General features: G+C 41.1%; 1 protein-coding gene across 1 annotated transcript in view; it reads right to left on the reverse strand.

Annotated features, from left to right (window-relative positions):
- The window catches only part of lrig1 (leucine-rich repeats and immunoglobulin-like domains 1), a 35,911-nt gene extending 12,799 nt beyond the window's left edge, over nucleotides 1-23,112 (reverse strand). Inside the window, exons 1-6 of the mRNA XM_015385282.1 lie at nucleotides 22,177-23,112; nucleotides 9,169-9,240; nucleotides 7,769-7,843; nucleotides 1,952-2,089; nucleotides 1,666-1,809; nucleotides 929-1,072 (exon numbers count right to left, since the gene is read on the reverse strand). Coding sequence (XP_015240768.1) covers nucleotides 929-1,072; nucleotides 1,666-1,809; nucleotides 1,952-2,089; nucleotides 7,769-7,843; nucleotides 9,169-9,240; nucleotides 22,177-22,379 — 776 coding nt within the window. The 5' untranslated portion in view covers nucleotides 22,380-23,112. The remainder of the gene's footprint in view (nucleotides 1-928; nucleotides 1,073-1,665; nucleotides 1,810-1,951; nucleotides 2,090-7,768; nucleotides 7,844-9,168; nucleotides 9,241-22,176) is intronic.
- Nucleotides 23,113-26,321: the final 3,209 nt, after the last annotated feature.

Consider the following 26,321-nt stretch of genomic DNA (forward strand, 5'->3'; position numbering starts at 1 on the left):
ATATATGCAACTTGTATGTGATCTGTTTGAACTGTATCCACAACTGAAATGTCCTGCATGAAGAGCGCAACGCGGTAACCAGTAGGGAGCGTGCTCTGTGTCCACGGAAATTAACAAGGATGGTAGAAATTGGAGCTAGCGCCATTTTGCTAAGCGAATAATCTGTCATTTATTTTTTTCTAATAATAAATTAGTAATAGGATGGAAAACGGTTCCTTGAGAATGTAAACGAGGTGAAGCTAAAGCTAAGCCACTCAAGTTTTAGAGTGTTTGAAGGTTTTTCATCTTCAAAGCAAAAATGTTTGTAAAATTCTTTACAACTTTGGTATAATAACTGATCTAAGCGTGTTGCTCTTTCAACAAATGTTATGTTTTGGGGGTCTAATCTACAGTTAACGATAAATCGATTACTAAATCAGTTGACAGTTATTCAAATAATCAATGAATCATGATTAATTAATTGTTTCAGCGCATCTTGCGATCTTTGTTTTCTTTTCCAGCCGGAGCCAGCACATCAACAAGGAAGATCCTTTTAGACAGATAAAAAAAAAGAAAGACTGCTTTCCTTATTATCGTCCGACACAGTTGTTTTTCTTCCATCTTCCGTTCAGCAGGACGTAGAACGCTGACTTTTGTCGAGAATTAATGACATACAGGTTGGATGATTGTGATCTGGCTATAAAGACGGACGTGGATCATGTTTGAAAAGTTTAGACCTCTGTTATTCAGACTGCCTTGAAGAGATCAGATACAGGTTGCATATTGGCAAATAAAAGAAAACGGACCTCAGGCTGCAGTGTGAACGTAGCTTTAGAGTAACTGGCATCTTTTTGAACATTCTTCAACAGTGCTGAGTAAAAACCCCCCTTTGGTGTTTTTTTTAACACAGGTTTCAGCGACATTTCTAATCCGACATTTTTTTACGTACAGGACTTTCATCTTGGACAGATTCCAGAAGGCTCCATCAGTCAGTTTACTGATGCTGTTTCTTTGCAACTTCAGCACCTCCAAGCTGGACAGTCCCTGGAAGGTTAGGCCCTCGATCTGAAGGATACGGTTCCTGTTCAGCTCTCTGTAGGAGGAAAAAAGCAACCAACAATAAAGCTTATTATCAAAAGGAATAGGGTGCATAAAGCAGATGTAGTTTCCTCCACACGGTTTCTTTAATGTCTAAAGTACGTCGCCCCTAGCAGTTACAGGTATGCTGTCTACGGGACCACCTGCTCAACAAAAGGCACCTGGAGAACCGTACTCCAATTACACAAACGGCTCTGCTCCCCCAAGAAAAGGTGCTGAGCTACAAAATGGGTCTGCACTGATGAGGATAATGGACCGTGGTGCTGGGATTGAACTAAGCACTTTGGGGATATGGAGGAAGGCAGTAAATCACTAATAATACAACAGTGGTGTTTACCTTGTCAGACCTTATCCACCCCTGGAGGTATAGCTCACACTAACGGTGTTCTTAATGTTAAAACACACAGAGCCAGATCAACAGACACCAGGAAACCAACTCCTCATCTAAACTCCTAAATCCTTTCAATTCTATTAACTCTGAAAAGGAAAGACAGGGGAAAACCATTCATTTCCAGCCTCCATTCTACTGTTGAGGTGAACTGGTCACACTGACTGAGACCCAAAGCCATAAAAGAGAGCGGCACTCACAGCTGGATGAGCCTTGGAAGCTGGAAGGCTCGGATCGGGATCTGGCTTATTCGGTTTCGGCTCAGGCGCAAAACCTGCAGAGTTGAGCCCAGACGGTCCAGCGCTCCAACTTCCAGTGTGCTGATCTTGTTGTTGCTGAGGTATCTGAAAAAGAAAGAAGAAAAAAAAAATTCTAACTGCAGCGTCAACACACACCATTTACAACAAAGCAATTCTTACTTCTTAGAAGTTATTTTGAGTAGAGATTAACACAAAAATGTAAACATCCGCCTCCTGAGGTACTTACAGGTCTCTGATGCGAAGTCCGGCGGGAAAGCCGTCCTCTCGCAGATCAGTGATGTCATTATTGCTCAGGTCCAGCTTTTCCACAGAAACCAGCTCTATGGTTCGTCTGCCATCTATATTGCGGATCTTATTATGATGCCTGAAAACAAAAAGGAAAAATATTTAACATGAGGTGTGTTTGGAAATGTCTTTGCTTCGCCTCAGCGTACAGTTTATCAATCAGGGAAAGGGGAGGGGTCCAAATCCACTCTGACTTCTTTAAGTCCACTTAGGCACAGCGAGAGCAAAGTACACAGAACAAAGTGGTCTTTATCCACCACAAAGTGTCTTCTTTAAGAGCTCCCAAACAGAAGCAGGCCTTCTGTAAACAACCGGAAGGACAAAGAGGCCGTCACCGACTGTGAGGAGAGACGCAGTGATGGCAGCGCGTCTCTGAATGGAGGTGACATAGAAGCTAAAGGTTTATGCCTTTCTTTCTGCCCGACCTGCTGCAGGTTTTCTCACACTGTGGATGCTTTACACCAGAGACATGGGCATGTTTGACAGCCCTTTGTCTCACTGTTTGGAGGTACTTGTTAGAAGACCACCAGCCTGTGTGACAGCAGTGAGGATGAAAGTCCTCCGCAGGGTGAAGCACACAGGTCAACACACAACTAGGTTTTAAATAGGGCTGAGAATCCCTTTCAGGATGCCTTGCCTAAAAAGAAATGAAAATAGCAGAAAGTGTGCAACAAAAGTTCCCTACTTTGTTTTGAAAATGGATCTTTTAAAATCCCCAAAGTATGAGATTAGTGCAGCAAAATAAGGGGGAGGATAGTGAATTGTTGCTCCAACATTATTGATAAAACCCTGAATAAAATCTTTGATTATTGTATTTTTTAATCCCTTTAGTTTAATAAAAACATAAAAAAATAAATAAAATAAATTAAAAAAGTTATTTCAGTTGACCTAAACTCATAGTGCGACTAAAACACAAGCAGTGATTCATGCTTGTGAAACAACTTGTCTCACGCTGGATTGTAAACAATGAAAGTATAACAAACATGTTTGCAGCTCCCCGTATTACCCAGTAAGCTAGTTTATAAATTTTAAATAAACTTCTTAGAACCGAAAGAGACATGCTGTTGTAACTCTGAACTACAGAAGCCTAAGGAGTCAAAAAAAAAAACACTTCAAAAACGAGATCTTCATAAAAAACAAACTGGATTATTGGATCAAATCATGCAGCCCGATAATCAATCACTTGTAGGTTATAAATTCTATTTTCTCCTGCTGAATTCGAAATCTTCCTTCCCCTTTTTTCTATGTAAACCTGTGAATGAAGGTAATCCCGCAGTAGCATGCAACCATCACCTTGTTTTAGGTTAGTTTTCTGCCTGCTTTCATTTTGCATATTTGATGAAAAAAAATATCTTCCTTTTGATCTGATCCAAGCAGGAAATCTTCTTCCATGTGTTTGTAAATTGCAAATCTCTCAAAGCTAAACTCTTTTCCATCTTCCATAAAGAGCAGATTTTAGGAGCCATCAGCTGATAGCTATCGACAGATTCTGGCAGGATGAAGTAAACAAGTCTCTAAGAAAATACCAACAGTCTCCATTTTCCCTTTTCTTCAAAATAATGTGTTACATTGTGTTGGACTTTCATCTACAAGCTCTTCAAAACACATCGGGTTTGTTTTTGTAATGTGTCTAAATGAGGAAAAAACAGGCTAAAATTATACAGTCCGTTTCACTTTTTGTGCATTTTTCTTTTTATCTGTGTTTTGTTATCTTTCTGCTTTTTAGGAAAGTCTGTTTTGGAAAAAGGCAAATTCCACAGGTAATAAAAAGGAAAAAAGAGGTAATAAAAAGGAAAAAGACGTGGCAGAATAAAATTATTTCAGGGACTTTATCATGCTCGGTGTGAGCAAGGTTGTGCGTCAAAATGCAGGAGAGAGAGAGAGCAGGTGCTCCATGAGAAACCCTCATAAAAACAAAGCCAGTCCCTACTTCCTGTCTGGCTCTGCACCAGCAGATCAACACACACACACACACACACTTTCTGGTGTCTCTGAGGAGGGTGGGTGGGGCACACCACAGTGGCCCACCTGAATAAACAGCAGCAGAAATGGTTAAGGATGAGCACACAGATCCTCACAGGGGACAGAGGCACAGACAGTGGCTACAGTGAGCAAACGCAGCACAGAAAAGAGGGAAAAAAGAAAGGGTGTGGGAGGAGCAAGGGGGGAGATGAAGGGGTGAGGTGGGGTCAACAGCTGGTGACCTCTTGCTGGGAAAAACAGATTGGTCTCAAACTCTGAGCTCTCTCTTGGTTCCCAGCTGTGTGATGGGGACAGATGAAGCTTGCGCACCGAACGCGTTTGAAGTCCTCCGCGGTACAATGGGCGTGTTTACAGAAACCGATTCTCATCCGGCCGCTGACGTCTCTGGTAAAGAGGTCTCTCCTTCTCTATAATGTCTGAGGATTTTATTCGCAGTAAATTCCATGACCTGTCCCACTGTTCGCTCATTCCGACCCTCTTTTTTTAAAGCGAGGGACCCCGTTACACCACAGCTGTCAACTTAAATGTCGGCTGTTTGGACGACTACAGAAAAAAAAAGGAGTGTTATTTAAAACCCTGATCATCCTGGGGGCCGATTTCTATCCCACGCTGATCAGGCACTGATCATCACTTTGAAACACTCTTTTTAAAAACTTCTCTCTCGTTTTTTTTCTTTCTTTGCCACCCTGCTGTCACATTCTGGGACTCTGCAGGGCTTCAACAGGCCTGCCAAATGCATTGTTGGAACTGTGGGAGCCTGGCCTCTGCTGTTTAGACGGCGCAGACTTAGTTCCTCAATCAAGTCAATGTGTTGGTCGTTTTCTGGATCTGTGTTCAGACTGGCAATGGGATGTTTACCAGTTTCAGGGCTCTACAATGCTACGGCTTCAAAAGCAGCTAAATTTGACAACATTTCTAAGGTTCAAGTCCTTTGAACAACATGTCGCCTTTATGAATCCGACTAATGCAAAGTTGCCCCATCTCCAATCTGTTGGTGCAAACCGCCAGTCAGCAGGATAAAAGAGTGCTTATGGAGCTAATATCACACAAGAAAAGCATAGGGCCAAGGCCAAAGACAGGAGTAGTTAAGCATTAAATGCTTCCCTGTTAAAAGGAAGGCTGGAAAAAAAAGTGAAACGGTCAGTTTTCCTTTCCTGAAGTGGGTTGCATGACAAAGGCTCCAGTGAACATCCCACCGTTCCAAACAGACAGGCTGTGAGCCTCGGCAGACGTCAGCATCCATATATGTGCGGCTCCCAGTCTTTTGGAGCGGTTACCATTTGATGAATTTGTCTGAAGACAGGATTTTTCTGTCATTTTTGTCGCATGTGTGTCAACCGCCGTCTCACACAGACTTGCAGTCAGACGGCATTCCAGACAGCCTCCAGCCGGTGGCAAAGACGCTGCCAGCTCACAAACACACCCTCACCCCCGTCGGTTTATATAGCTCCAAACTAGTTTGCACTGGATTCAGGTTTAGGAATATGGCTGACCCTGGTTTCGCTCCCCACTGCCTTTTTCTCCTCCATTCATTTGGCTCCCTGTACCCTCCCACAGACTACCTCAGCGCTTCCCCTAATCTCGCCTCTTTCGACACGTTATGATGTCACCCTGATCTGACACTGTTCAAATCCCTCATCCCTCGCTCCCACCACGTTTTCTCATCCTTTCCTCCCCTGCGCCGTGTTACCCGTTTTACTGAAAGCCATGTGACTGACAGCTGCAGCTGCAAGTGCTTCAGCGGGCCCTCGCTCTGGCCGGCTGCGTAGCTTTGTAAAAATCTGACCCTCCCTCCAGCCTCCACTCCCATCAGGACAGCAGCCCTTCCTCCCCAGCAACAGGCTTCAAGTCAGGGCCAAAAAAAGACAGCCCGGCTCATTTGGATGAGCCTCCACTTTCCAGTCAGTGGGGAAGTAAAGGTGAACTTGCTCCAATCTGTTTTGGATCAGGAGGGGGAAAAAAAAGGACTGACAGAAAATTAAACAACACGCACCAACATCTACCTAAAACTAAAACAGGGGATAGAGAGGAAACTCATTTTTGGGTAGTATAACAGTCAGTGTTGCCTAATCAAACTCCCTTCCTTCCTATAAACCATGTACAGCTCACAGAAATATTCTGACCACATCGGTGCATCACGATGAATTCTGAGAAGCAGGCGGATGACACACAAGGGAGAGGCGAGTGTGTGACTCCCACAAAAGCTCGCCGCCGAAAAATGATACGCCAATGAGCAAACATGACACGACGCAGCAGCTGTGCGCTTCACTAGCGAGCGGGCGGCCGCTGTGAAAGAAGCTAAACGGGAAAGCTAACGGCTACCGCTGAATGAGCTCCAGTTCATTTTCTACTGTGAGGGAAGGGAACATGCTAATGTGTGGAACTCAATATAATATTTCTTTGTGGCTGGGCAGATTTTTGTGGACAGTTTCTGATCTCCTCTTATGTCGATCCTATGTTTTATCTGATTCTACAGCAACATGAGAAATTAAACACCTATTCCATCACATCCATCATTAGCTAATTATCTAAACTAAAAAAAGGCAAATTTCAAAGATTTTACATCTGAGCTTAGCATAGTTAGCATTATTAGCAGTAAACAGTGTGTATTCCCAGCTTGTTTATTATTAGAGGATACTGGAAAACGATTTAGAAACAAGTAAACATTTCTTAAACTAAATGTATTTATCCTTAATTTGAGTAGGTAAAGGAGTTTGCCACCGGAATGCCTATCTTTACTCCTATAATAAGATATTTAGATAACATGCACTTCAAATAAGACAATGCAATTGTGTTTTCTCAAATGTAAATTGTCTTGTTCCATTGGCAAAATGTCTCTTTAACCTCCTCAATTCAAGAAGAAATGCACTTATTTTAACAAAAAATGACTTGTCTAGATTTCAACCTTTTCTCGTGGCTGGAAAGGATAAAACTGAAACTCCATCTCAAGCCTTCCCTGTTGTCTGCTCAAACTCTTGCTCTCTTTAGGCAGAAACATCTGGTAAACAAAAGAGAAGTTTCCTTAAACCTCACCAAAATTGGCTCACTTTTAATCTTCTTCTCTCAGTTACTTGGCTTTAGGTACAATTTGAACCATCTGATTTTTAAGGTGTTATCCAGCTGGTATCCGGTTTGATCCAGTTATGCAGTAAATCAGCCAATATTAATCACAATCGCATTTTTTATAACTTGCTCACAAAAACATGAAATTTGTGAGCAGTTTCCTCTCTCTTCACTTGTTGTTACCTGACCACATCACATGAGTGTTTCGACTAAGCTGGAGGGGAGAAAAAAATAAATTGTCAAGCTGCTGATAGACTGCTGAGCTCACATTTGTGACACACACAAGCGCAAACACGCCCTTCCCAAATACGGCAGTAAATCTCCAGTGAGATGCCAGCGCAGGCAGTCCCCAACAGGCACGGTTTCACAACCGAGAGCAACAGAGTTGAATCCATATACGAGCTGACACTCCAAACAGGCAGCGGCAGCTCGCTGTGGACAGGACCACATAGCCGGCTAATAAGAGCCGTCGCTTGCTTAACCGTGTGCTAATCTCTCAAGACAGGACTCCTTATTGACGGCAACAGGGCTCAAAAGAGAAATGGGTTTTTGATCCTCTTTGGTGCAGCCGGGTTACATTAATAATAACCTTCATGTTAAATGGATGTGACGTCTGAGATCCGGAGGAATCTCTAGACTAATGGCTTATGAATACAGTGGAAGAAAATATTTTCCTGGTAGCATTTCAAGCAGAAATCAGGGCAGTACTCACAGGTAGAGGGATGTTATTTTGGAAGCAGCCTGTCCTAAATCTGGTATGGACGTGAGCTCATTGTGATCCAAGTGCCTGAAAGGAACAAACCACAGGTCAGAGAAAATAAAAGTCCCCGAAAAAAAAAAAAAAAAAGAAAAACAGCAAAGACTTTTAATGTTTTATACATTAAAGACAGAAATAAGATCCAAAATTAGTAAGATTTGTTACAAGAAAAGGTATGAAAGATCCTAAAACACATTTTTTTCAAGACATCACTAAGGTTTGAACCTTTGTGAGTTTGCTAAATTCGATCTGGACATAAATCAAAGGATTTCAAACAGTACTTGTCACGTCTGCCGCAGAGCAAGCGGCAGGTCATCCTTGTAAAAACCAAAAATAACACGGGAGTAAAACAGATGTCCAGGAGCGTATGACTGGTGGGTCAGCCTGCCAGAGATGTCACCAGTGCGTGTATTATCGGCCGGCCCGCACCCGTGTGTGTTTGTGCCGCGCACTGGTGCTGAGTGACACAAAGCCAAGCCCCTCTCCTCACCGTATAAAATATTTACAAGGCCAGTGCTGGCCACAGTATCGGATGGTGGAGGGGAAGGCTTAATATAGAAAACCACCACTTAATTCTTAATTGGACTTAGTTCAAGGCAACACAGAAGGATGCTGCCGGGAATCACACTGACATTGGTCTGCTTCAAGTCATTTACTTCCCACGCCTTCAACGTTTTCACACTTGGACGTGCTACCACCGCATACCTCATAGTATTTTACAAGGTTATGTTATATTACATAAAGCAGTATATAATCAAGAGGGAGAAAGTTTTAGAAAACAGGAATAAAGAATGTTGTGTTTAAAGAGGTCTTGAAAAAAGGGGAAATAAAACCAACTAAACAAATTTGGTGTTAAAAGGAGAGAAGCAAAAAAAAGGAGTTTCCAGTTTGTCTGCAAGAAATCCAGGGAGGTTTTTCTTCGGCAAGGAGAAGGTGTGAGTTGATAGAAACCTCCACATAGCATGCAGTGGGTGCTGAGTACCTCTTCAAAAGCAACGCTATGCCAAGTTCTCTGTCATGATACTAGAGCGAGAAAATATTAGATTTAAAAAGCTCTAAAACTGAGATGCATTTCCATTTTATTTCTGTTTTTTTGCTTTTATGTTTTGAAAAGACCACTACACCTAACCCTTGTGAAGACGCCACCCCAATGGCGAAACACAGTGGTGGCAGAATCAAGCTGTGGGGTGGTTATTTTTAAGCTTTTCCAATCATTATTTGCTAGAAATGTTTCCCATATACTCTGATCCATAGATTTAGTAAAGTTAAAAATACCCAGAAAGTTAAGGGGTTAAAATATTATCAAGGCACTTTATTACTGGAATCAATTCAGATTTATAAAGTTGAATACTTACAGTTCACGCAGGTTAGGAAGATTGGCAAAGGCTTCCGTGCTGAGGGAGGCCAGCTTATTGTTTCCCAGATTTCTAAAACAGGAAAAAAGCAAAACATTTACTTGCGGTATTAAATATGTAATTTGAATCCTTTTGTTGTTGTTTTTTTCGGGTGTATGACAAGTTGCAGCAATTACAATTACATTTCCAGTTTGACAAACCAGCCTGATCCGTCCGCACTGCTGAAAACACTACAGTTCATAAATCCAGTCGGCCTTCGAGGGACGACTCCGGATCAATACTGTCGATACGGAGCGCCTCTCTCCTGGCTCACTTTCCAAACATGACCCACAGCCCATCCATCTGCTGCAGTCAATTTGCACTTTAGGCTAACGGCGTATTCAATAGCTGGCAATTCACTTGTAAGAGAGGCTTATTAGAAAGCGATTTGTCTGTCGGTGCAGCGATACTGCTGTCAAACAGGTGAAAAGGCAGGGAGACGACGGTCACCGCTTATGAAGCTCTCATCTTATGAGATTTTTCTTGACGTAATAAACTAAATTAAAACGAGGCAGGAATCACTAGTAATGCAGGCTGCGTTGGCAGAGAGCAGCAAAGGTGAAGGTTATTCTAGGTGAGACAAAGGGAACCCATAGCCCCGCGTCACTTCCCACCCCCCCTACCATACAGACATGACAGACGGCCTGCAGAGGCTGCGGACAATTTTTCCTGATGCGACACATTCCTGGAACTCTAGTCTCGGAGTGGCCTTAACGACCGCGGCAGGAGGAGGAAAAGGAGAAGAAGCCGTTACTTCACGCCATGCATATTAGAAAGTAAGAAGAGATATTAAGGAAGCTAATGTGGTTCAGGCTGGGTTAATAGCATGGTGCACTGTTTTTCTTAAAAAAAAAAAAAAACAATCCATCTCAATCACAGTCTAACTTGACGGATTTCCCTTTCTTGTCTTCTGTGCTCAATTGCAGATAATGACAGCTTCTTTGGCCAATTTTTTTTCCCCGACTTAGGTGTGTGAGACGAGATAATTGCAGAGCATGTGTCTGCCCTGGAGGCATAGTGTGCATACGCACACCCCCCTACTGACAATGGTGTGCTGGGAGACCTCCCTTTCTGTGCTGTTTGGCTGAATTGTTGAACCCATACAACCGGGTGCCATTAGAGCAGAGCTTAGGAATCACTGTTCACACAAGTGGCCTCTGCCTGGAGGTTGGTATAATCAACCACCACATAAACACACTAACGGGGTAAACTATGGAGAGTGATTCATGTGCTCCAAGAGCAGACAAAAAAGCCTTTCTTGACCTGATTTTTGGCACTGAAAACATATCAGTCTTTGGGTTGAGAGAAAACATCCAATGATTGAAGTCTGGACTAAAAAAGAAAGCGCATGGCAAACATAGAAGTGACTCACCAAAACAGAAAGGGGAATCCAGTTTGAGCGCTAAACCTGCCATACGGGTGCTAAAGGCCACGGCAACAAACAAACAAAACTGTCTTTTGAACCGGTACACAGGCATGTGTGTGCCTTTCTCTCAGCCACCTGTGTGTTTACACAACTCACTCTTGTTCCCTCCACTTATTCCAGACAGATTTATTCTCTTACTTATCATATCAGATAAGTTTCACAGTGCTTTAACACCTTCTGTGGCAGGAGATGGTGATAAGACTGCCTTTCCTGCCTCGACGACTTCACCCCCCTGCCTCCTCCCTCTCAAGGAAAAACAGAGAGGGCGGTTAATGCTTTCCAGAAAGTGACCTTAAACCCTTAAAGGCCATTTCTGGGGGAACTGGCTGTGACGGAATCAGAAAGACGAACATTTAAACGGTTACAGAAAAACTAAATGTGAGGGGGGAATAAGAGCTAAATCCTCCTTTTAGATTCTAGATTTTAAAAAAAGTATTAAAATTTTGTGGCAACGCACGTTTATATTAAACACTATTTAAATTATAAACATCCTTAACCTGAAACTGTTTCCAGTGCTTTAACCATTTTTGTACAGCTCACAGGTAAAAACTGTAATTTCTTCCAATTGTTTTTGAACATGCTGTTGCAATCAGTCAGCAAAAGGTCAAAAATCCCCCAGCAGAACTCCAGAAATGATGTAAGAAGACCAAGTGAGGGAATAAGTGATGATCTGCGATACAGAGGGCTATTTCCAATCTCTCTGTCTAAAGCACCAAACACACAGGATCCTATTTTGCGTTCGATCATATCGGACGAGGTCGTGGGGTTTAGCACTAATTGAGATTCAATGGGGACGATCACACCCGACACGATTTTACACAATCTCTGACTGAGATGAACCCCAGGTTTATTTTAGTCAGACTACGCAGCAATTCAGCTGCAATTTCAAGGGTCTGACAGGAAGAGAGGAATGATTACAAAATAAAACATCTGCTTTGGTGAAATACAAAATAAGATCTGTTAATCGCACGGGGAAGCAGTCTGATTTGGAGCTGAACAGCACGCATATAGCAGGAGGGACAGACTCATGCATAAATAATCAGTGAAACATTTTCTTAGAATAATTTCTATGATGATTTCAGGATGACAGAAAACAGAAAGTAGTGACCCTCTTTGGCCCTCGCAAGAAACAAAACAAGGGGCAGACGGAGCAGATTAATGCAGCTTATCACTCTCCCCTCTTTATGACAATAAAGAAAAACAAAAACTCAGACAAATAGGGCTTTGCTTTATAGCCACGCAGGTTGTTTGAATTTTTTTTGAGTAATTTATTTATTTTTAAGAAGTTTTCATAATCTGCCCAAGTCAAATGCGGGAACTTTGTGTGGCACAGAGACAGAAGTGCAAAAACATCTTCACAGATCTGTTCACCCTGCCTCATCGGAGCCTCTCTATACACAGTGTTACATCCTTTGTTTGGGGATGCCAAGGTGTTCCCACACCAGAGAGAAGATATAATCCATCTAGTGGGTTCAGGCTTTGGCCCAGATTCTGCTCACAGTAGATCATGCCCAGAAAGCATCAACGTTGCAATGACTTCCTTGCTAGCTCCCCATAGACTGTTCTACTCTAAATCCCCATCTCTAAGGTTGAGTGCAGAACCCCTACAGATTACAACATGCAGAATTTTAATCCACCAACCCATTTACTGCTCCCTCCTACAATCAACAAGGCAAACGTCACCTTTAAACACGCACAGGATGCACACTGAAAACATGTGCCAACTATTTCTCCATTTTAACCATTAACTGGTTTACCCGCAGGAGAGATTTAACAATAGGGTTTTTTTTTTTACGTCAATACTGATTATTGTTTTGAAACCAGCCTAACCAATCTCCAACGTGTGCTGCCTATTTTGGGGGCCAAATTTTGTTGTTTTTTTACATGATAAAAATGACACTGATAACAAATTTTAATAAATTCTCAAATTGAAGTACGTATTACCCCCCAAAAACTGTCCACAATCAATCAAAACTATCAGCCAGCCAATGTATTAGTCTAAGCAACGGGGCTAATATTTGGTTGCTGCCATTGTGAGTAGTTTGGTAGAGAATAGGAGAGAAGATTATCCATCATGCTGCCAAACTGGGTTGCCTTAAACCTAGCCACCTTAAGGAGGAATCTAATTCCTGCCATTTGTATCAGAGCTCTTGTTCTTTTGATCACAATCAATATCTTATTACCACAGCTGAGGGGATCCTAAGCTGGAATGGAAAATCAAGAGCTTTGCTTGTTGGCTCAACTTTTTCTTCACCTTAACCTCTTTACTGCAGAAGAGGCAACTGTTCATTCTCCTTCTCCGACCTCCCATCGGGAATCCCAATCCCAACCGACTTGAAACAAATGTGAACAAAAGACAAAAATAAGGTTGCCGTACTGTTTGTGGGAGACGTGGGGAATTAAGGACTTGCAAAAAATAGGAATACGTCGCCATTATCTTTTCCATTTCTTCAGTGGATAAACAGGGAGTGAACTTTGCTCACTGAAAGTGTGAAGTGATGTCAGCGATGAGCCGTCTAGAGCAGAAAAGGCCCATTTCAGAGGCCCATAAAGCTGGTCAAAGAATAACCTGCGATTCAGAAAGCCAGACGCAAACTAACGCACCGCTCTTCCTGTCATTAAAGGGACGCTTTATGGCTCTGAAACTGCAGTGAGAGTGTACACAAAGCTAACACCAGCTCCGGGCCACCAATTTACACACAAGTCGAGCAGGGAGGGAGAAAAAGAGGACAGTCTCTTATCAGCTTCGAAGAGCATATGCCATCCGGCGAGATTCGCTATAATAAAGATAAATCTGATGAGCTAAATTTTTCCCAAAACACTAATAAATATAAAATCCTAGAGGGGCAAGAAGAGAGCATATTTAACCAACACATTCCCGCCATTCCCTGTACACTAAACAAAGCTGCAGACAGACGCTTTGAAATCAGTCGGGCTAGAAGGGTAGGCTCCTCTTCTGAAGGTGGCCCACATCTTGGAGCCACGTGTTCTCCCAGATGCTGCATGGTGGGAATGGGGGAGCACAAGAATCACTCCAAACAAACAGGCACGATAAAGGAGAAGCTGTGCACTACCCCCGGGGTGCCGCGTGAACCCGTGGCTAGGCCCACCAAGCCCAGCTTGGACGTTAAAGAGCTCCAACAACATCAGGTCGTCCGCACTGCACGCTAGCGAGCCCAGAGGCAAACACAGGCTCATGCTCCCGCATTAAAACCCAGGTTCAGATCAGATGACGATGTAATTTGTTACAAATGGCGCCAGACATTATAAGCAGAGGGAAATGAGTGTCTCCAATTAATCTGAAAGAATAACATAAACACGAGATGTCTCTTTAGCTGGGCTATTCGTACAGCACTACAGCAAGGCTGACCTTATGCTCCAATCTTCAAAGTGAGGAAAAAGATTGCTTTGTCCAATTTTTTCCCCCATGGTGTTGTTTGTTTTACTTACAGAACAATAATTGTCAGTGATGGTAATTATTTCAATTGGAGATGTCTAGACACTGAGGTTTTACTGCTCTATGGAAAAAAAGAAAAAAAAAAAAGAAACAGAAACAGGACTCGTATGAATCTTCTAAATTCAAACATAGCTACTTCCCCCTGACAGTTTATATATTACAGACATCAGAGAATTAAACATCAGCTTATCTGTACGTTCATGAATGATGGCTTTTTAATAACCAGCTCCATTACAAAATCTGAGGTATTTAGAAAACCTGGACTGTATGATGGATCATCATAGATTTAATGTATTCTTTAAATTAACGTTGGGATCTGTGAAATCAATGCTTGTAAAGACATCCGGTACCATCCACACCAGAACGAGTTTAAGAACACATTTAAACACCGACATAAGGGGGTCTAAATTCCAAAACACGTGTGAATTTAACTGTGATTTTTATCAGCTAGAAAAAAAAAATAATAATGCAACAAATCAAAGGTAAAAAAAAACAAGTTAGAAACAAATGAATTGGCTTTGTGTGTAAAAAGCCCTAGATGAGACGATGTGACGCTTTCTCAGATTTTTTAACCTACTTCATGCTGTCAGACAGGTTCACAGAAAAGGTCAACTAATTATTTAACAAGGAGATAGAAGTCATTATAGGGATGGAATTATTTTAAGATTACCTGACAACTCAAATATTTTCTAATTCGTACATTTTAATTTTTTGTCTAAACTAGTCCAAACTGGAAAGTGATATAAACTGACACGGTTCCCCAGACTCTGTAAGACATCTTAGGAACGCTTCAGAAAGCCAAAAATGGTCCAGAGTCCAAAATAAAAAAGCCTTTCCTCTCTCTTTGAAGCCATGAATGTATTCCCGGCAGAAGCTGATCCACGTCTTCACGCTGTACCCTCTCACTCTCTCTCCAAGTCACGCTGCCCCCCACCCATCCACCCCCACTCCGCTCCAGTCTTCTCCAGATTTCCAAACTCCTACCAGATGTTTGGACTTCACATATGATTCATTGATCAAGTTCCCTTTGTAGACGCTGACTTTGAGGGAGAGCAAGAAACCCCCTTCCCCAGAAAACTTGGGAGCTGTACACTGTCCTTACAAAAGTGCCATCTATTCTGCTGAGTGAATTCCTGCAGGATGACTTGTGGTAGCAGCTGGTTGATCATCATCAAAGCCAGAGGGGGAGGCCATGAGCTCATCCAGTATCTTTGTGTTCTTGTCAGACTTTATCTCGCTCCATCAGACTTTGTCAAGCAGAGGATCAACCTTTACCGATTCTTTCCAATTTGTTCACAACTCACTTGTTGCATGACTTATCTCCCAAGGTCAAAAGAGAGCCAATTAGAGGGAAAGTTTCCTGATGGAAACTCCTGGTGCTTTTACTAAACACCAGATAAGAGGGGCGAAAGTGAAGAGCAGCTGATAACAATCAGTGCAAGTGATAATAAACTCCCCCCTAAAGCTTCCAGTTGGGACTTCAAAATATCCGCCAGAGAACATACAAGTCATAAGGCTAGAAAAACTATGACAATAAACAAACTGGGTATAATCACTCCCCAAACCGCAAAATTACAAGGCTGTGGAGTGAGAAATGCCCCAGAAACCACAAGGGGTTCAGCCTGGCTGAGAGCGGCTGCTGTTGCTGCATCTTTGCCCAAACCGCTGAAAAGTTCACGGGTTCTTGAGGATGACGCGTTCTGCAAGCTCAGCGGACACCAAGTCTGCCGCTCCGTCACGCTCAAAGCTCCTACCTTTGCATATTTTCCATACCAAAGGTTGGGTCAGAGTAAGGTAATAACCTATACAGGAGGATGTTGTGTCTAACAGCATGTGACGCTAAGCCAGGCTGCCCTGTTCGATTTCCTCTGGCCTCCCTGTGTGTTACATCATGTGTGACGGTGGCTGAGGTTTCTGACCACTGACATAACTTTTAACAGAGAGCAGAACCAGCCTGAAGGCAGCCACGGCAGCAGACCTTCACAGTAATAAAACACTTCCATGCACCCCCCACCTCAGATCTGAACACACAACCACCCGTGCAAGGCAAGCGGACCGACAGCCACCACCCACTCACCCCAAGACAAAAAGTAAAGGCTCCCAGGGCCTACCATGAAACCACCAACTCTGACCAGTTTCCTGAATGTTGCAGCCAAAGCGGCTGCCTAGTGGTGACGGCGCTAACCAGTTAGGTTTTCCACCATGACGACAAAGGCAACAATCAAGGGCTTCCCTCCAAAAGAGCGACAGGTAAACAGCAGTTTGGCTAGAAATGCCAAATAAAACTGTTTTTACACCAGAAAAACGAAACTTATAACCTGGTTTCATTCTCAAAATAAAAACAGAGAAGCATCAAGTAGTTTTAGTATTGCAAAAACTATATTTTTCTATGTAAATAACATACAAAGCAAAGGAAATGGCATTTTTATACTTGTATTCAGAAGATTATAATCTCTTTATGCTGTTCTGCTCTTCATACGGTAACCTCAGCAGCCAAGTAAACTGATACTAGGTGCAAAATAAGCAACACTTTTGATCAAATTAGCAAACAACGTAGCATTGTCTGATGAAACAACCATTTGGTGAACATTGATAGTCAGCTGGTTGAAAGAACCAAGCTAAACGTTTGCCTTTTTCAATGACTACATCCTTTTGGAAAACCTGTACAGTCACGGTGTGGAAACTAAACCAATCCGAACACTATAGGAGCTGCATGAAATAATTAACCAGCAATTATCTGCTCGTTTTTGTATCACTCTCTAAAGAACACTGAACTGTGAAAAAAGCATTGCATTTGGTAGAATGATAATTTGCAAAGTTTACCTAAAGGTGGTTTGTTACTTTTAATTGAGTTCATGTATGAGGAGAAATAATGATTTGCTTTTCATTTACATGAAAGGTAGTATTTCTTGTCTTTATTTGAATGCATTTGTTTAAAATGTTAGGACAACTGGCCAGTCTGTATAATGATAGGAAAATATGAGGGTGAACTAAAAAAAAAAAATGTATTTGGAGGCAATATTTAATTGCATGCCATATAAATTATTATCTTATAAAGTATTCCTTGGAAGCAGTCATGCAAGGAGAGAATATATATATAAAAAAAGGCAATTTACCAAAGTAAAACAGGTGTATGAACAAAAAAAAAAAAGAAAACACAGAAATCTTCTAACAGAGCCAGCTGGCTGGCAGTGCACAGCAGCAGGTAGGGGAGGAGCAGCCTAAGCTTTATACGTCCACAGAAAATGTTCTATGTTCCACCAATAAAATGATTGAATAACGGAAACCGCAAAAAGTTTTCATCTTTAAAACCTTACCAATGGCCAGTGCGTAGCAGCAGTTGCAGACATGAAAACGCAGAGAGAGCGAGTTAAAAAACTGTAGACTTCCGTCAGGACTTTAGTGCGTCACGCAGTAAGAAGAAAAAACAAACAAACACAGAGACACTGTATCAAACAGACCCCTGGTATCTGCTCCATCTTTACCCGACGCAGTGAATTGCAGCCAAAATTAGCACTGCCCCTGCTTTTATTTACTCACAGAATCCCATTACGCCAGCGGCACTGTGGGTAAAGATGCTTTTTGCACACATTACAGTGACAGCAAATAAGATAAAGCACCACTCCTGCGGGGGAATATGCAACAGTGTGAGAGACTACTCACTTTGGATTCTGTAAGGCTATTCATCAATCATGAAGAGGAGTCCAACTCCTCAGGCTAATGGTCAATTTGCTAAATGTTAAAGGACTTCTGACGGAAAACAGCAACATGTGTGCTTGACCCAGATATTCGTAAATACAAGGCTGTGCTGTAGTACAGTCAAAATAATCAATCTGCGATTGAAGACAGCGCAGGCATGTTGATTGATGAAGCATTGGTGTTATTAAAACCGCAAGCTACTTAAAATAACGATGATTTAAGGTCTGCATGGTAGTGTTCTCAAAAACTGCCCCCTTCAGTCCGTTGTTGGCCCAGCCTGACCTGCACCGGACATGCCAACATGTTTGCTTGCCACGAATCCTCATCAAGGCCCCTTGTTCACAGAGAGCCGTTACAATCGGGGTCCTGATGGAGGGGGGTATTTTGACAGCTGGAAAGCATTGCCTTTTTGTTTTCTTCCACCAACAGTTGTGGCCTTATTTGTGCCAGTGATGGATGAGCTGCAGGCTAAAACCTGCCCTCTGGTAACCGATCTTCCCCACACAAATACTCATCAGAAGCCCCTTTTTGCTGTCTGATAGACGGTGCACAGCGTGAACCGATCAGGTGAGCTGCAGCTATTTAAGTCCACACACACACACAAAACAAAAACGTATATAAAAAGCAATAGGGAAAAGTTTTTATTTAACCCAAGAAACCCCGACGTAGAACTATCGCTGCCACCTGCACAGACACACCCCACCTCCAGAAAATGCATACACAGATTGCAACAAGGTGGAAAAACACAAAGCCAATCAATACAACAATAATCAAACAATTGACAATTCTAAAACAAGTGGAAAAAAAGTTATTTTTGCCACCATGTACAGTGAGAAGGCCAGACTGATGCTTGTTCATGTTACTATATTCTCTAAAGTTCATTGAACGTGATCCTGAAGCCCTGCCACAAAGAGTTCCTGCAGGTTCAATAAAAATTTCTTATCATATCTTATCTCTGGAGACGGATCTTCAAAGCAAAAATCACAATAGAAAGGCTAAAAAGTCAGAGTGTTCTTCTATCACGAACAATCGTTTTCATTCTAAGGGTTTTTTTTTTTTAAAAGATGGAGGGGGAAATGAATAAATATGGGAAAAGGAAGCTTGAGATTTGCCACATTACTGAAAACACTCCTAGACGACCTGCAGGTCCTCTACACCCAGGGAAAAATTTTAAACAGCTCTCCCTGATTAAAAACACAAAACAAACAAACATAGTCTTTACAACAAAGTCAAACCCAAAAATGGAAGTACTACCCATGTGTTTAATTTCTAATGAAAAGTTACAGGGATGCGTTAAATCCAGTTTCCCTTTAAAGCAAAGGGGAAATCTAGTAGCCTCATTTAGGTCAGCTGAAATACAGTGTGCAGCAACAGGTGCATCTTATCCTCCATGCAGCTGGAAAAAAAGGTCTGGTAACTCTGATGCTTTCCCTTGCAACTTATCTTTTATTTTTTTTTAACCAAACATGAAGAAGAAAGTGAGGAAAGGAGGGACCGATACTCTCCCTTTTAGCAGCGATACAGCTGCTGCTCCTCTGGGACACACATCACAGAGATAGCCGATTCCACAGTGGCTTCCTCCATTTCTCATGCCTCACTGTGGAAACTGGCAATCAGTTCAAATGAAACCAAGAACAATTCATGGTTCCCAATCACAACTTATTTTCCACGCAAGGAGTGAAAAGTACAGCCTGTGTGTGATCACATGAAGAAATGCCAAAGTTTCTAAGGGACATTTTTTATGATTTTTAAACAGGCTAAGATAAAGAGCTTTAGACACTTGGCTATGACTCAAAAAGACACCAGTTGCAGGAACCATATAATAATAACAGCCCTCTACAAAGACCCCAGAATAATGGCGCTCTCTTGCTTTGAGGTGGCTGCCAATACGATGTTACTATCTGGTGGAAATGTGCGACCTTAGGTGTTTTAAAGATAATTCAGAGCCATAAAGCCATTCCCTTTGAAAACAAAAAGATTGCGGCCGCTTAAATCTTAACCGATAAGGTTTGGAGGAGATAACAGAACAAGGATCGAAGCGGCGGCTAGAGTCATCAGCCGTTCTTTACAAACAGAACATTTGTCCCACAATAAGAGAGCTGCTGTCAGACCATCCAGTCCCTGTAAATGTAGACTTTTTTTTCTAAAGCTGTGTTTCCATACTGCAAAGAAGCAAAGATAAACCTAGTGGAGCTCGGGTGCTTGGTCTTGAAAACGTGGATTTCTGACCATCTACTGGAACCAAACAAGCAGAAGCTCCCTGGAACAGCAGGTTTAATTGACACTAATGATTAACGCAGGAGAAAACTGTGTTGTTGGAGCTTCAGGGAGAAGGAGACAGGACAGAGAGCTGTGTTTTCTTTTCTCAGCAGGATGGTAGCTGGAGCACCCGAAAGGCTCATAAAATAGTCCAAAGTGGCTAATTCTCGAATGAGCTGACAAACAAGGTATTGGCTGTTTTCAGTCTTACCCTGGCTGGGAAACTGATTTATTTACCACAAATTCAATTTGTAACATGGCTTCCAACGCAGAGAAGGAAATGTGGATAATACTCATCACTAATCTGAGGGAATAATGGCGGAGATTATTCGTTATGACAGGTTTGTTTACTCATCCCAAGCAAACAAGTTTACTCATTCTGTCTCTGGGAACATAACTGCTCATTCAGAGAGAAATGAGGCTATGGAAAGGCAATAAGTTGGGATGGTCAAACACAGATATAAAATACAGTAGTTCCAAAACTATGATAGTAAATCTCCCAACATTTATCCTCCATTAAACCGCTGTAAATAAGGGCCAAAAACACAATACTAAATGCATAAAAACTTTATCCAAAGCAGGGTGTATCCAAGTAGGTCGGATTAAATGAAAAGATGCACTGAGCTGTGTTTTATTCTGGCAGATTGTCTTTAAGGTCTGACCTGTTGAATCAGTTTCTTCTATAAAGTTATCTTTAAATCCAAAGGTAATCCACATGAGGTTAGAGTTTCTAGCCTTTATTTGTGTGCTTGTCTGCCGGAAATAATGAAACCTATAGTAGTTAGAGCATTGGGTTCATCTATCATTTAAAAGTTTGGTTGTTTTTTTTTTTCTGACTTTTACCTGCTTCATTCATGCCTCCATATTTTCACCGTCTTTCACATTAAACCCTAAATAATCTGGTCTATATGAGGCTCTGACCAAAAGTTTTGTTTCAGACCCTGGAGCTCAGCAATGAATAGAGAACGATAGTGATGAATAATTCCTAAAGTATGAATAATGCTCTCTAAATCTGACTAATGTGATAATTTGAGGGCTCCTGGGAGTGGCGCTAGCCTCTGATGGTTTCAGTAAGATCAATCAATATTTCTCATAAGTGAAAAACAAAATTAAAAACACAGACGGCAACTTCCTCACACAATACATTTAAATTGGCATCACTTGAGATTAAATACGTTATCTTCATATTTTTATCCTGTACCCGTGAATTAATTTTGACCTAACTTTAATTCCATTCAATTCAGTTTATCAATATAGCGCCAATTTACAACACATGTCCTCCCAAGGTACTTTACAATTCACAAGATCAAACAGTCAAATTGATTCAAAGTTTTCTATCTAAGGAAAACCAGCTGACTGCATCGCCTCATTGACTCTTCAGCAATCCCTCACACTAAGAATGCTTGTAGCGACAGTGGAGAGGAAAAACTCCCCCTTAACAGGAAGAAACCTCCAGCAGAACCAGGCTCGGTGCGAGCGGCCATCTGCTGAGGCTGAGTGGGGTTCAAGGAGACAGAAGCAGAGATAAAACGCTTTAAACGTCTTAAACAAAGTTACTATTACAATTATTATTAACAACAGGATTCAATTGTTGAAATCTTTATTGTTCAAGACGAACAAGAAGCCAGATTTAAGAGATTTTTTTTAAGGGGAGAATTCTTTTTCAAATTACTTCCCGGATTCTGACGTGTAGCTACACAGTACATTTTGAAGAGTTATAGTAACACTGGTCCCACTCTGAATTAGTGTTAAATTAGAACTCTACATATTGTATATTTCACTCCAGTTGTTGTTGCAATAACTCTAAAAGAGTTAATGTACTTTGACACTGGATATCTAACACAGTGGAATTTACTGTGTAAAACAAACTGACCAAATATGCACATATTTAATAAAAAAAAAAAAAACGCAGGTAGAAAATACAGAAACTAAGCAACTGCATTGTTTGCTTATACCTTAGACCGGCTGGTTGGGCTAACAGGAAAATCTCTCCAGAAAGATTTCTGGACAGCTAAGGCTCTGAAATGTCTTCATTACATAAAAAAGGGATTAAATAGTTACTTTAAGAGCCCAGTTATCCTGATATGGACAGGTCAATAAATAGTTGAAGGGGTGGGGGGTTACTTACAAGGAAACGGTCCGAACTGGAAGGTCCAGAGGCGGGACGGTCAGTTCCCGGCCACTACAGTCCACCGAATCCCCGCTGCAGGTACAGTTAAGCGGGCAAGGTGCGTCCGAACACAGTCCGAATGTGTTGAGCAGCTCCAGCGACAAAATTAAATAAAAAACAAAGCGAGAACCGCATCCATACCGTCCCAGGGACGCCGCCATTTTGTATCCAGTAGAGCAGCGCGGCCGCGGAGCTCTCCCGGTGCCCACAGGCTGGCAAAGTTATTATCAGGCTCGCTTTAGGAGGTGAAGGGAGCCCTTATAGCTCATTAACTGTCCTGTTGTGTCCCGGAGGCTCGTAGAAACAACTTTGTGTCCGTTTCAGCCGAATTCATCTCTGAAACAAGTCCCAACTTTCTCCCCCCTCCCCGCCGCCCGGAGTCCGACGGAGAAGTAAAATTCAAGGAAATTCAGAAACAAAAAAGAGTCACAAACTCGAAAACATTAGAATTAAATAAAGTACTAAAAACGTTTCAGGAAAAGAGCAAATAATTTGCCTTTTTTCTACTACCTTTGAAATCACGCAGGAGCCAAATGTTAAAAGGACACCCTGCAGCTGCTCCAAGTCTCAAAAATTGCCTTTAACGTAAACTTCTAACTTCTGAAGCGATAAAATAACCCAAAAATATTTAGAAAATAAATTCGGAACGATGGAGGGGAAAAAATCTCAAGCTGAAAGCTTTCCAGACATCACTGCTTCAAATCTGAGCCGCATAAATCCAACTTTGAAACAAGGACCATCCAAAGAAACTCCACCGGCAGCTCATCAGGTGCCGTCTGTGCTCCCAGAATCTAGAGGTTCCGATAAATAACAAAACTGCGTCCCCCTCCTCCTTCCGAACGTGCTTTAACCACCGTGAGTTTTCTCCTTTGCAGAGTTACTTTTCCCTTTTTTTCAAACCCGTCGCTCCGTAGTCCCACGTTGGAAGCACAACAGCGATCCTAAGTGCCGCCCATAACGATCTGATTGGAGGATGGCTTCTTACCTAAGCGATCTGATTGGTCGGATCGCTTCTCCCCGCATCGCGGAGTGAAGAGCCCTTGAGCGGTTGTCAATCAACGCCGAAACCCCGCCTCCCTTTCCCACCCGAGGGTGTGAAACCGCGCCCCCTCCCCTCCTCAGCCCCCCCTCCACTCTCACTACTTCTTAAAGAGACAATCAGCCCCAGCTCAATCTCTATAATCGCATTATAACAAGCCATAATAACATAATTGGTTTGAATGCCCCTAATAATTCCATTCTGACACCGACATTTACATGTGAAAGAGTCAAGAGAGGAAGTAATAAACATGTCTCTGTTAAACATGGCTTTTTAAAGACAAAAGAAATACTAGGTGCATGACACTATTATTGAAACTCTTAAAAGTCACATCAGTACAGTCTCAAAAACATTTTCACACTCAGGTTTGTGATTAAAAAAAGAGTCAACCTAAAGCTATTAACAAATTTACCTACACTACACTTGATATATGTGACACATCACTAAGAATAGAATAGAATTTAAAATACCATTATTGTCCCACAATGGGAAAAATCTGGTGTTTAACAGTTGCAAAAAGATTATAGAAAAAATAAATAAGCTGTCTTTATTCTTCTTTTTCTGTCTCCTCAAATTTGTATTCCACTCTAAAGATTCCTCTTAAGATAGTATTACTAAAGAGGTTTTCACTGGATTAGGGCCAGTGAAAAAAAAAAAAAAAAAATTCAAATTTTATTTCAGTATAATATGAGAAAAAAAAGTCTGAATTCTGACTTTAATCTCAGAATTCTGACTTTTTTCTCACAATTCTGACTTTAATCTCAGACTTCTGACTTTAATCTCAGATTCCTGACATTGTTCTCACAATTCTGACTTTATTCTCAGAATTCAAACTTTAATCTTAGATTTCTGACTTTTTTCTCACAATTCTGACTTTAATCTCAGAATTCTGACTTTTTTCTCAGAATTCTGACTTTAATCTCAGAATTTTGAATCTGAATGTAGGTGGGCACCATAAGGGAAGACATGTGGGAGCACTCAGCTTCACTGACAAAGATGTGAGTTCTGACCCTTTTCCCAAAATAAACTGAAATGAATTCTAAAAATCAGTCAAAGTTTTATTTTATTTTTTCAGTGTCCCTAATCCTCTTCCGTAGAATAAAGAAATGCTTTTTTTTTTTTTTCAAATCAAACTGAGAATGACGTTTGCAAGTTCAATACATACGTTTAAAAACCATAGTTGCAAGAGTGCGGTGTGGTAAAAAAACAAATGAAAAGCCTTGAAATCTAAACTTCTGACAACACAGTAACATAGTTTCACTCTTATCTACACTCAAAATTCAAACGTCGTTTTCTATATTTAGGTGTTGTGTAATGCAAAGTCAGAAAATTAGATCTGTTTCTTGTGTGTTAGATTCTTTTTTTTTGTTTTTTTTGTCCTTTATTCTGATGTAATAATCTTATATTTTGTGTTTTTTCACTGGCTGTAAACAGGAAATTATCCTCACCAACAAAAAAAGGCATAAAAACGTCCTTGTAAATAAATGAGTAATTTGTTTCAATTATAGAAATAAAAAAAAATAGGTCTTCAATGATCAATCTATTGATATGTGATACTTTTTTATATATTTTTTAAATTGATATCTGTTTTATGTAGTTTCATATGCATCATGCTTCCTTGTTGGTTAAAAAATAACATGAAATAGTGTTTCTGGCTCATTGTGAACACATATTCAACATACGGTAGTTAAAAGTTAATTTTCTATAAATGTTAGATTATGGTACACAGTAAAAAAATATATACATTTATTTAAAGACTTTTTATAATTTTTTGGGGGCGCCCATAACCTGGGTTCATAATGTACATTGGCCAAACTTTTATTTCACAGTCATTGCAAGTGAGGCATTAGAGAAACATTTCAAAAATATAATCAGAACATGAGTTGCTCAATCTCTTTTGATTGAGCAACTTATTTCTTTTTTTAAAGCTAACAGTTCACATTGGATCACCCCAGATAATGATTTGAATTTGCGAAAAAAAAACCTAGAAGGAGCTAAATATTAGAGTTATGGCAAGGAGCTTCAAATGCCTGGAGCTGAAGACCAAAAATAAAGCCTCAAAATACCAGTGAAGTCTTTGCTAAGAAGGTCATAAAGATTTTTTTTTTCAATAAATATCAACAGGCTATTTTTTCTGCAAAGTGAAAACTCTACTTATAAAAATGATCCACATCACGATGATTAGTTTACACGTGTACAATTATGAAGTAAGGACTTTTTTCATCAGTGTTTGAAATGCAAAATGCTATAAATATTTTCCTCCAGGTGTGTCTGTGCATGCTTATGTAGAGTGTATCCATGTGTTTTGTCCATCCACAATGATCTTTCCACTATTTGAACTTGCCCTGTAAGGGCCACATGAAAGCAAAAAATAATTCTTCACAAATGCTAAAATTGTGTTTGCCCATGCTCTCAGAAATGCACATCTGTGATAAATCAGCAGTGCTGTCAGGCAACCTGGCCTCACGAACAATCCCCCCCCCCCCTTTACATTTTTTCTTGGCACTGACAGATTGTTTTGATTGACTTTGTCAGAGCTATTGTGATCACTCCGTGCTGGGCCAAGGCCCAGGTTTCATTGCCATTAATCACAATAGCCAGGACACAGATATTCGCACCTGCAGCACTGCAGGCAAGTTCAGTGGCACAGTTCCTTGTTCCATTTCCAGTAAACAGACAATGGTTTCACATTGCATCGGGTATATGTGCACATTTACCTGCAGGCGAGGCTTCCAGCTAATGGAGAAAAGGAAAATAAATGAAAAATGAGACTCTGTTAAAACATGACTTCAACGATGATGAAAAAAAAAAAAAAAGGACTTGGGAATTGTTTGCTGAAGCAGGTTTTATAAGATTAATTGAAGCATTTCGATAAGTCAAAGAAACATAGCCATGAAGTCACGTATTAGTGTCACAGCATATTTATTTTGTAAATCTCTTATATAACACACAAAGATTAGATGATAAACAGATTGTACTAAAGCTGATTAAATCCTTTCCTCTAAAACTAAACAAGGTCTACAGAGCACTTCTGGTGCTGATGTCATGAAAGCATAATATCTCA

This window comes from Cyprinodon variegatus, unplaced genomic scaffold (genome assembly GCF_000732505.1).
Source record: "Cyprinodon variegatus isolate N-32 unplaced genomic scaffold, C_variegatus-1.0 Scaffold335, whole genome shotgun sequence".
Lineage (NCBI taxonomy): Eukaryota > Metazoa > Chordata > Actinopteri > Cyprinodontiformes > Cyprinodontidae > Cyprinodon > Cyprinodon variegatus.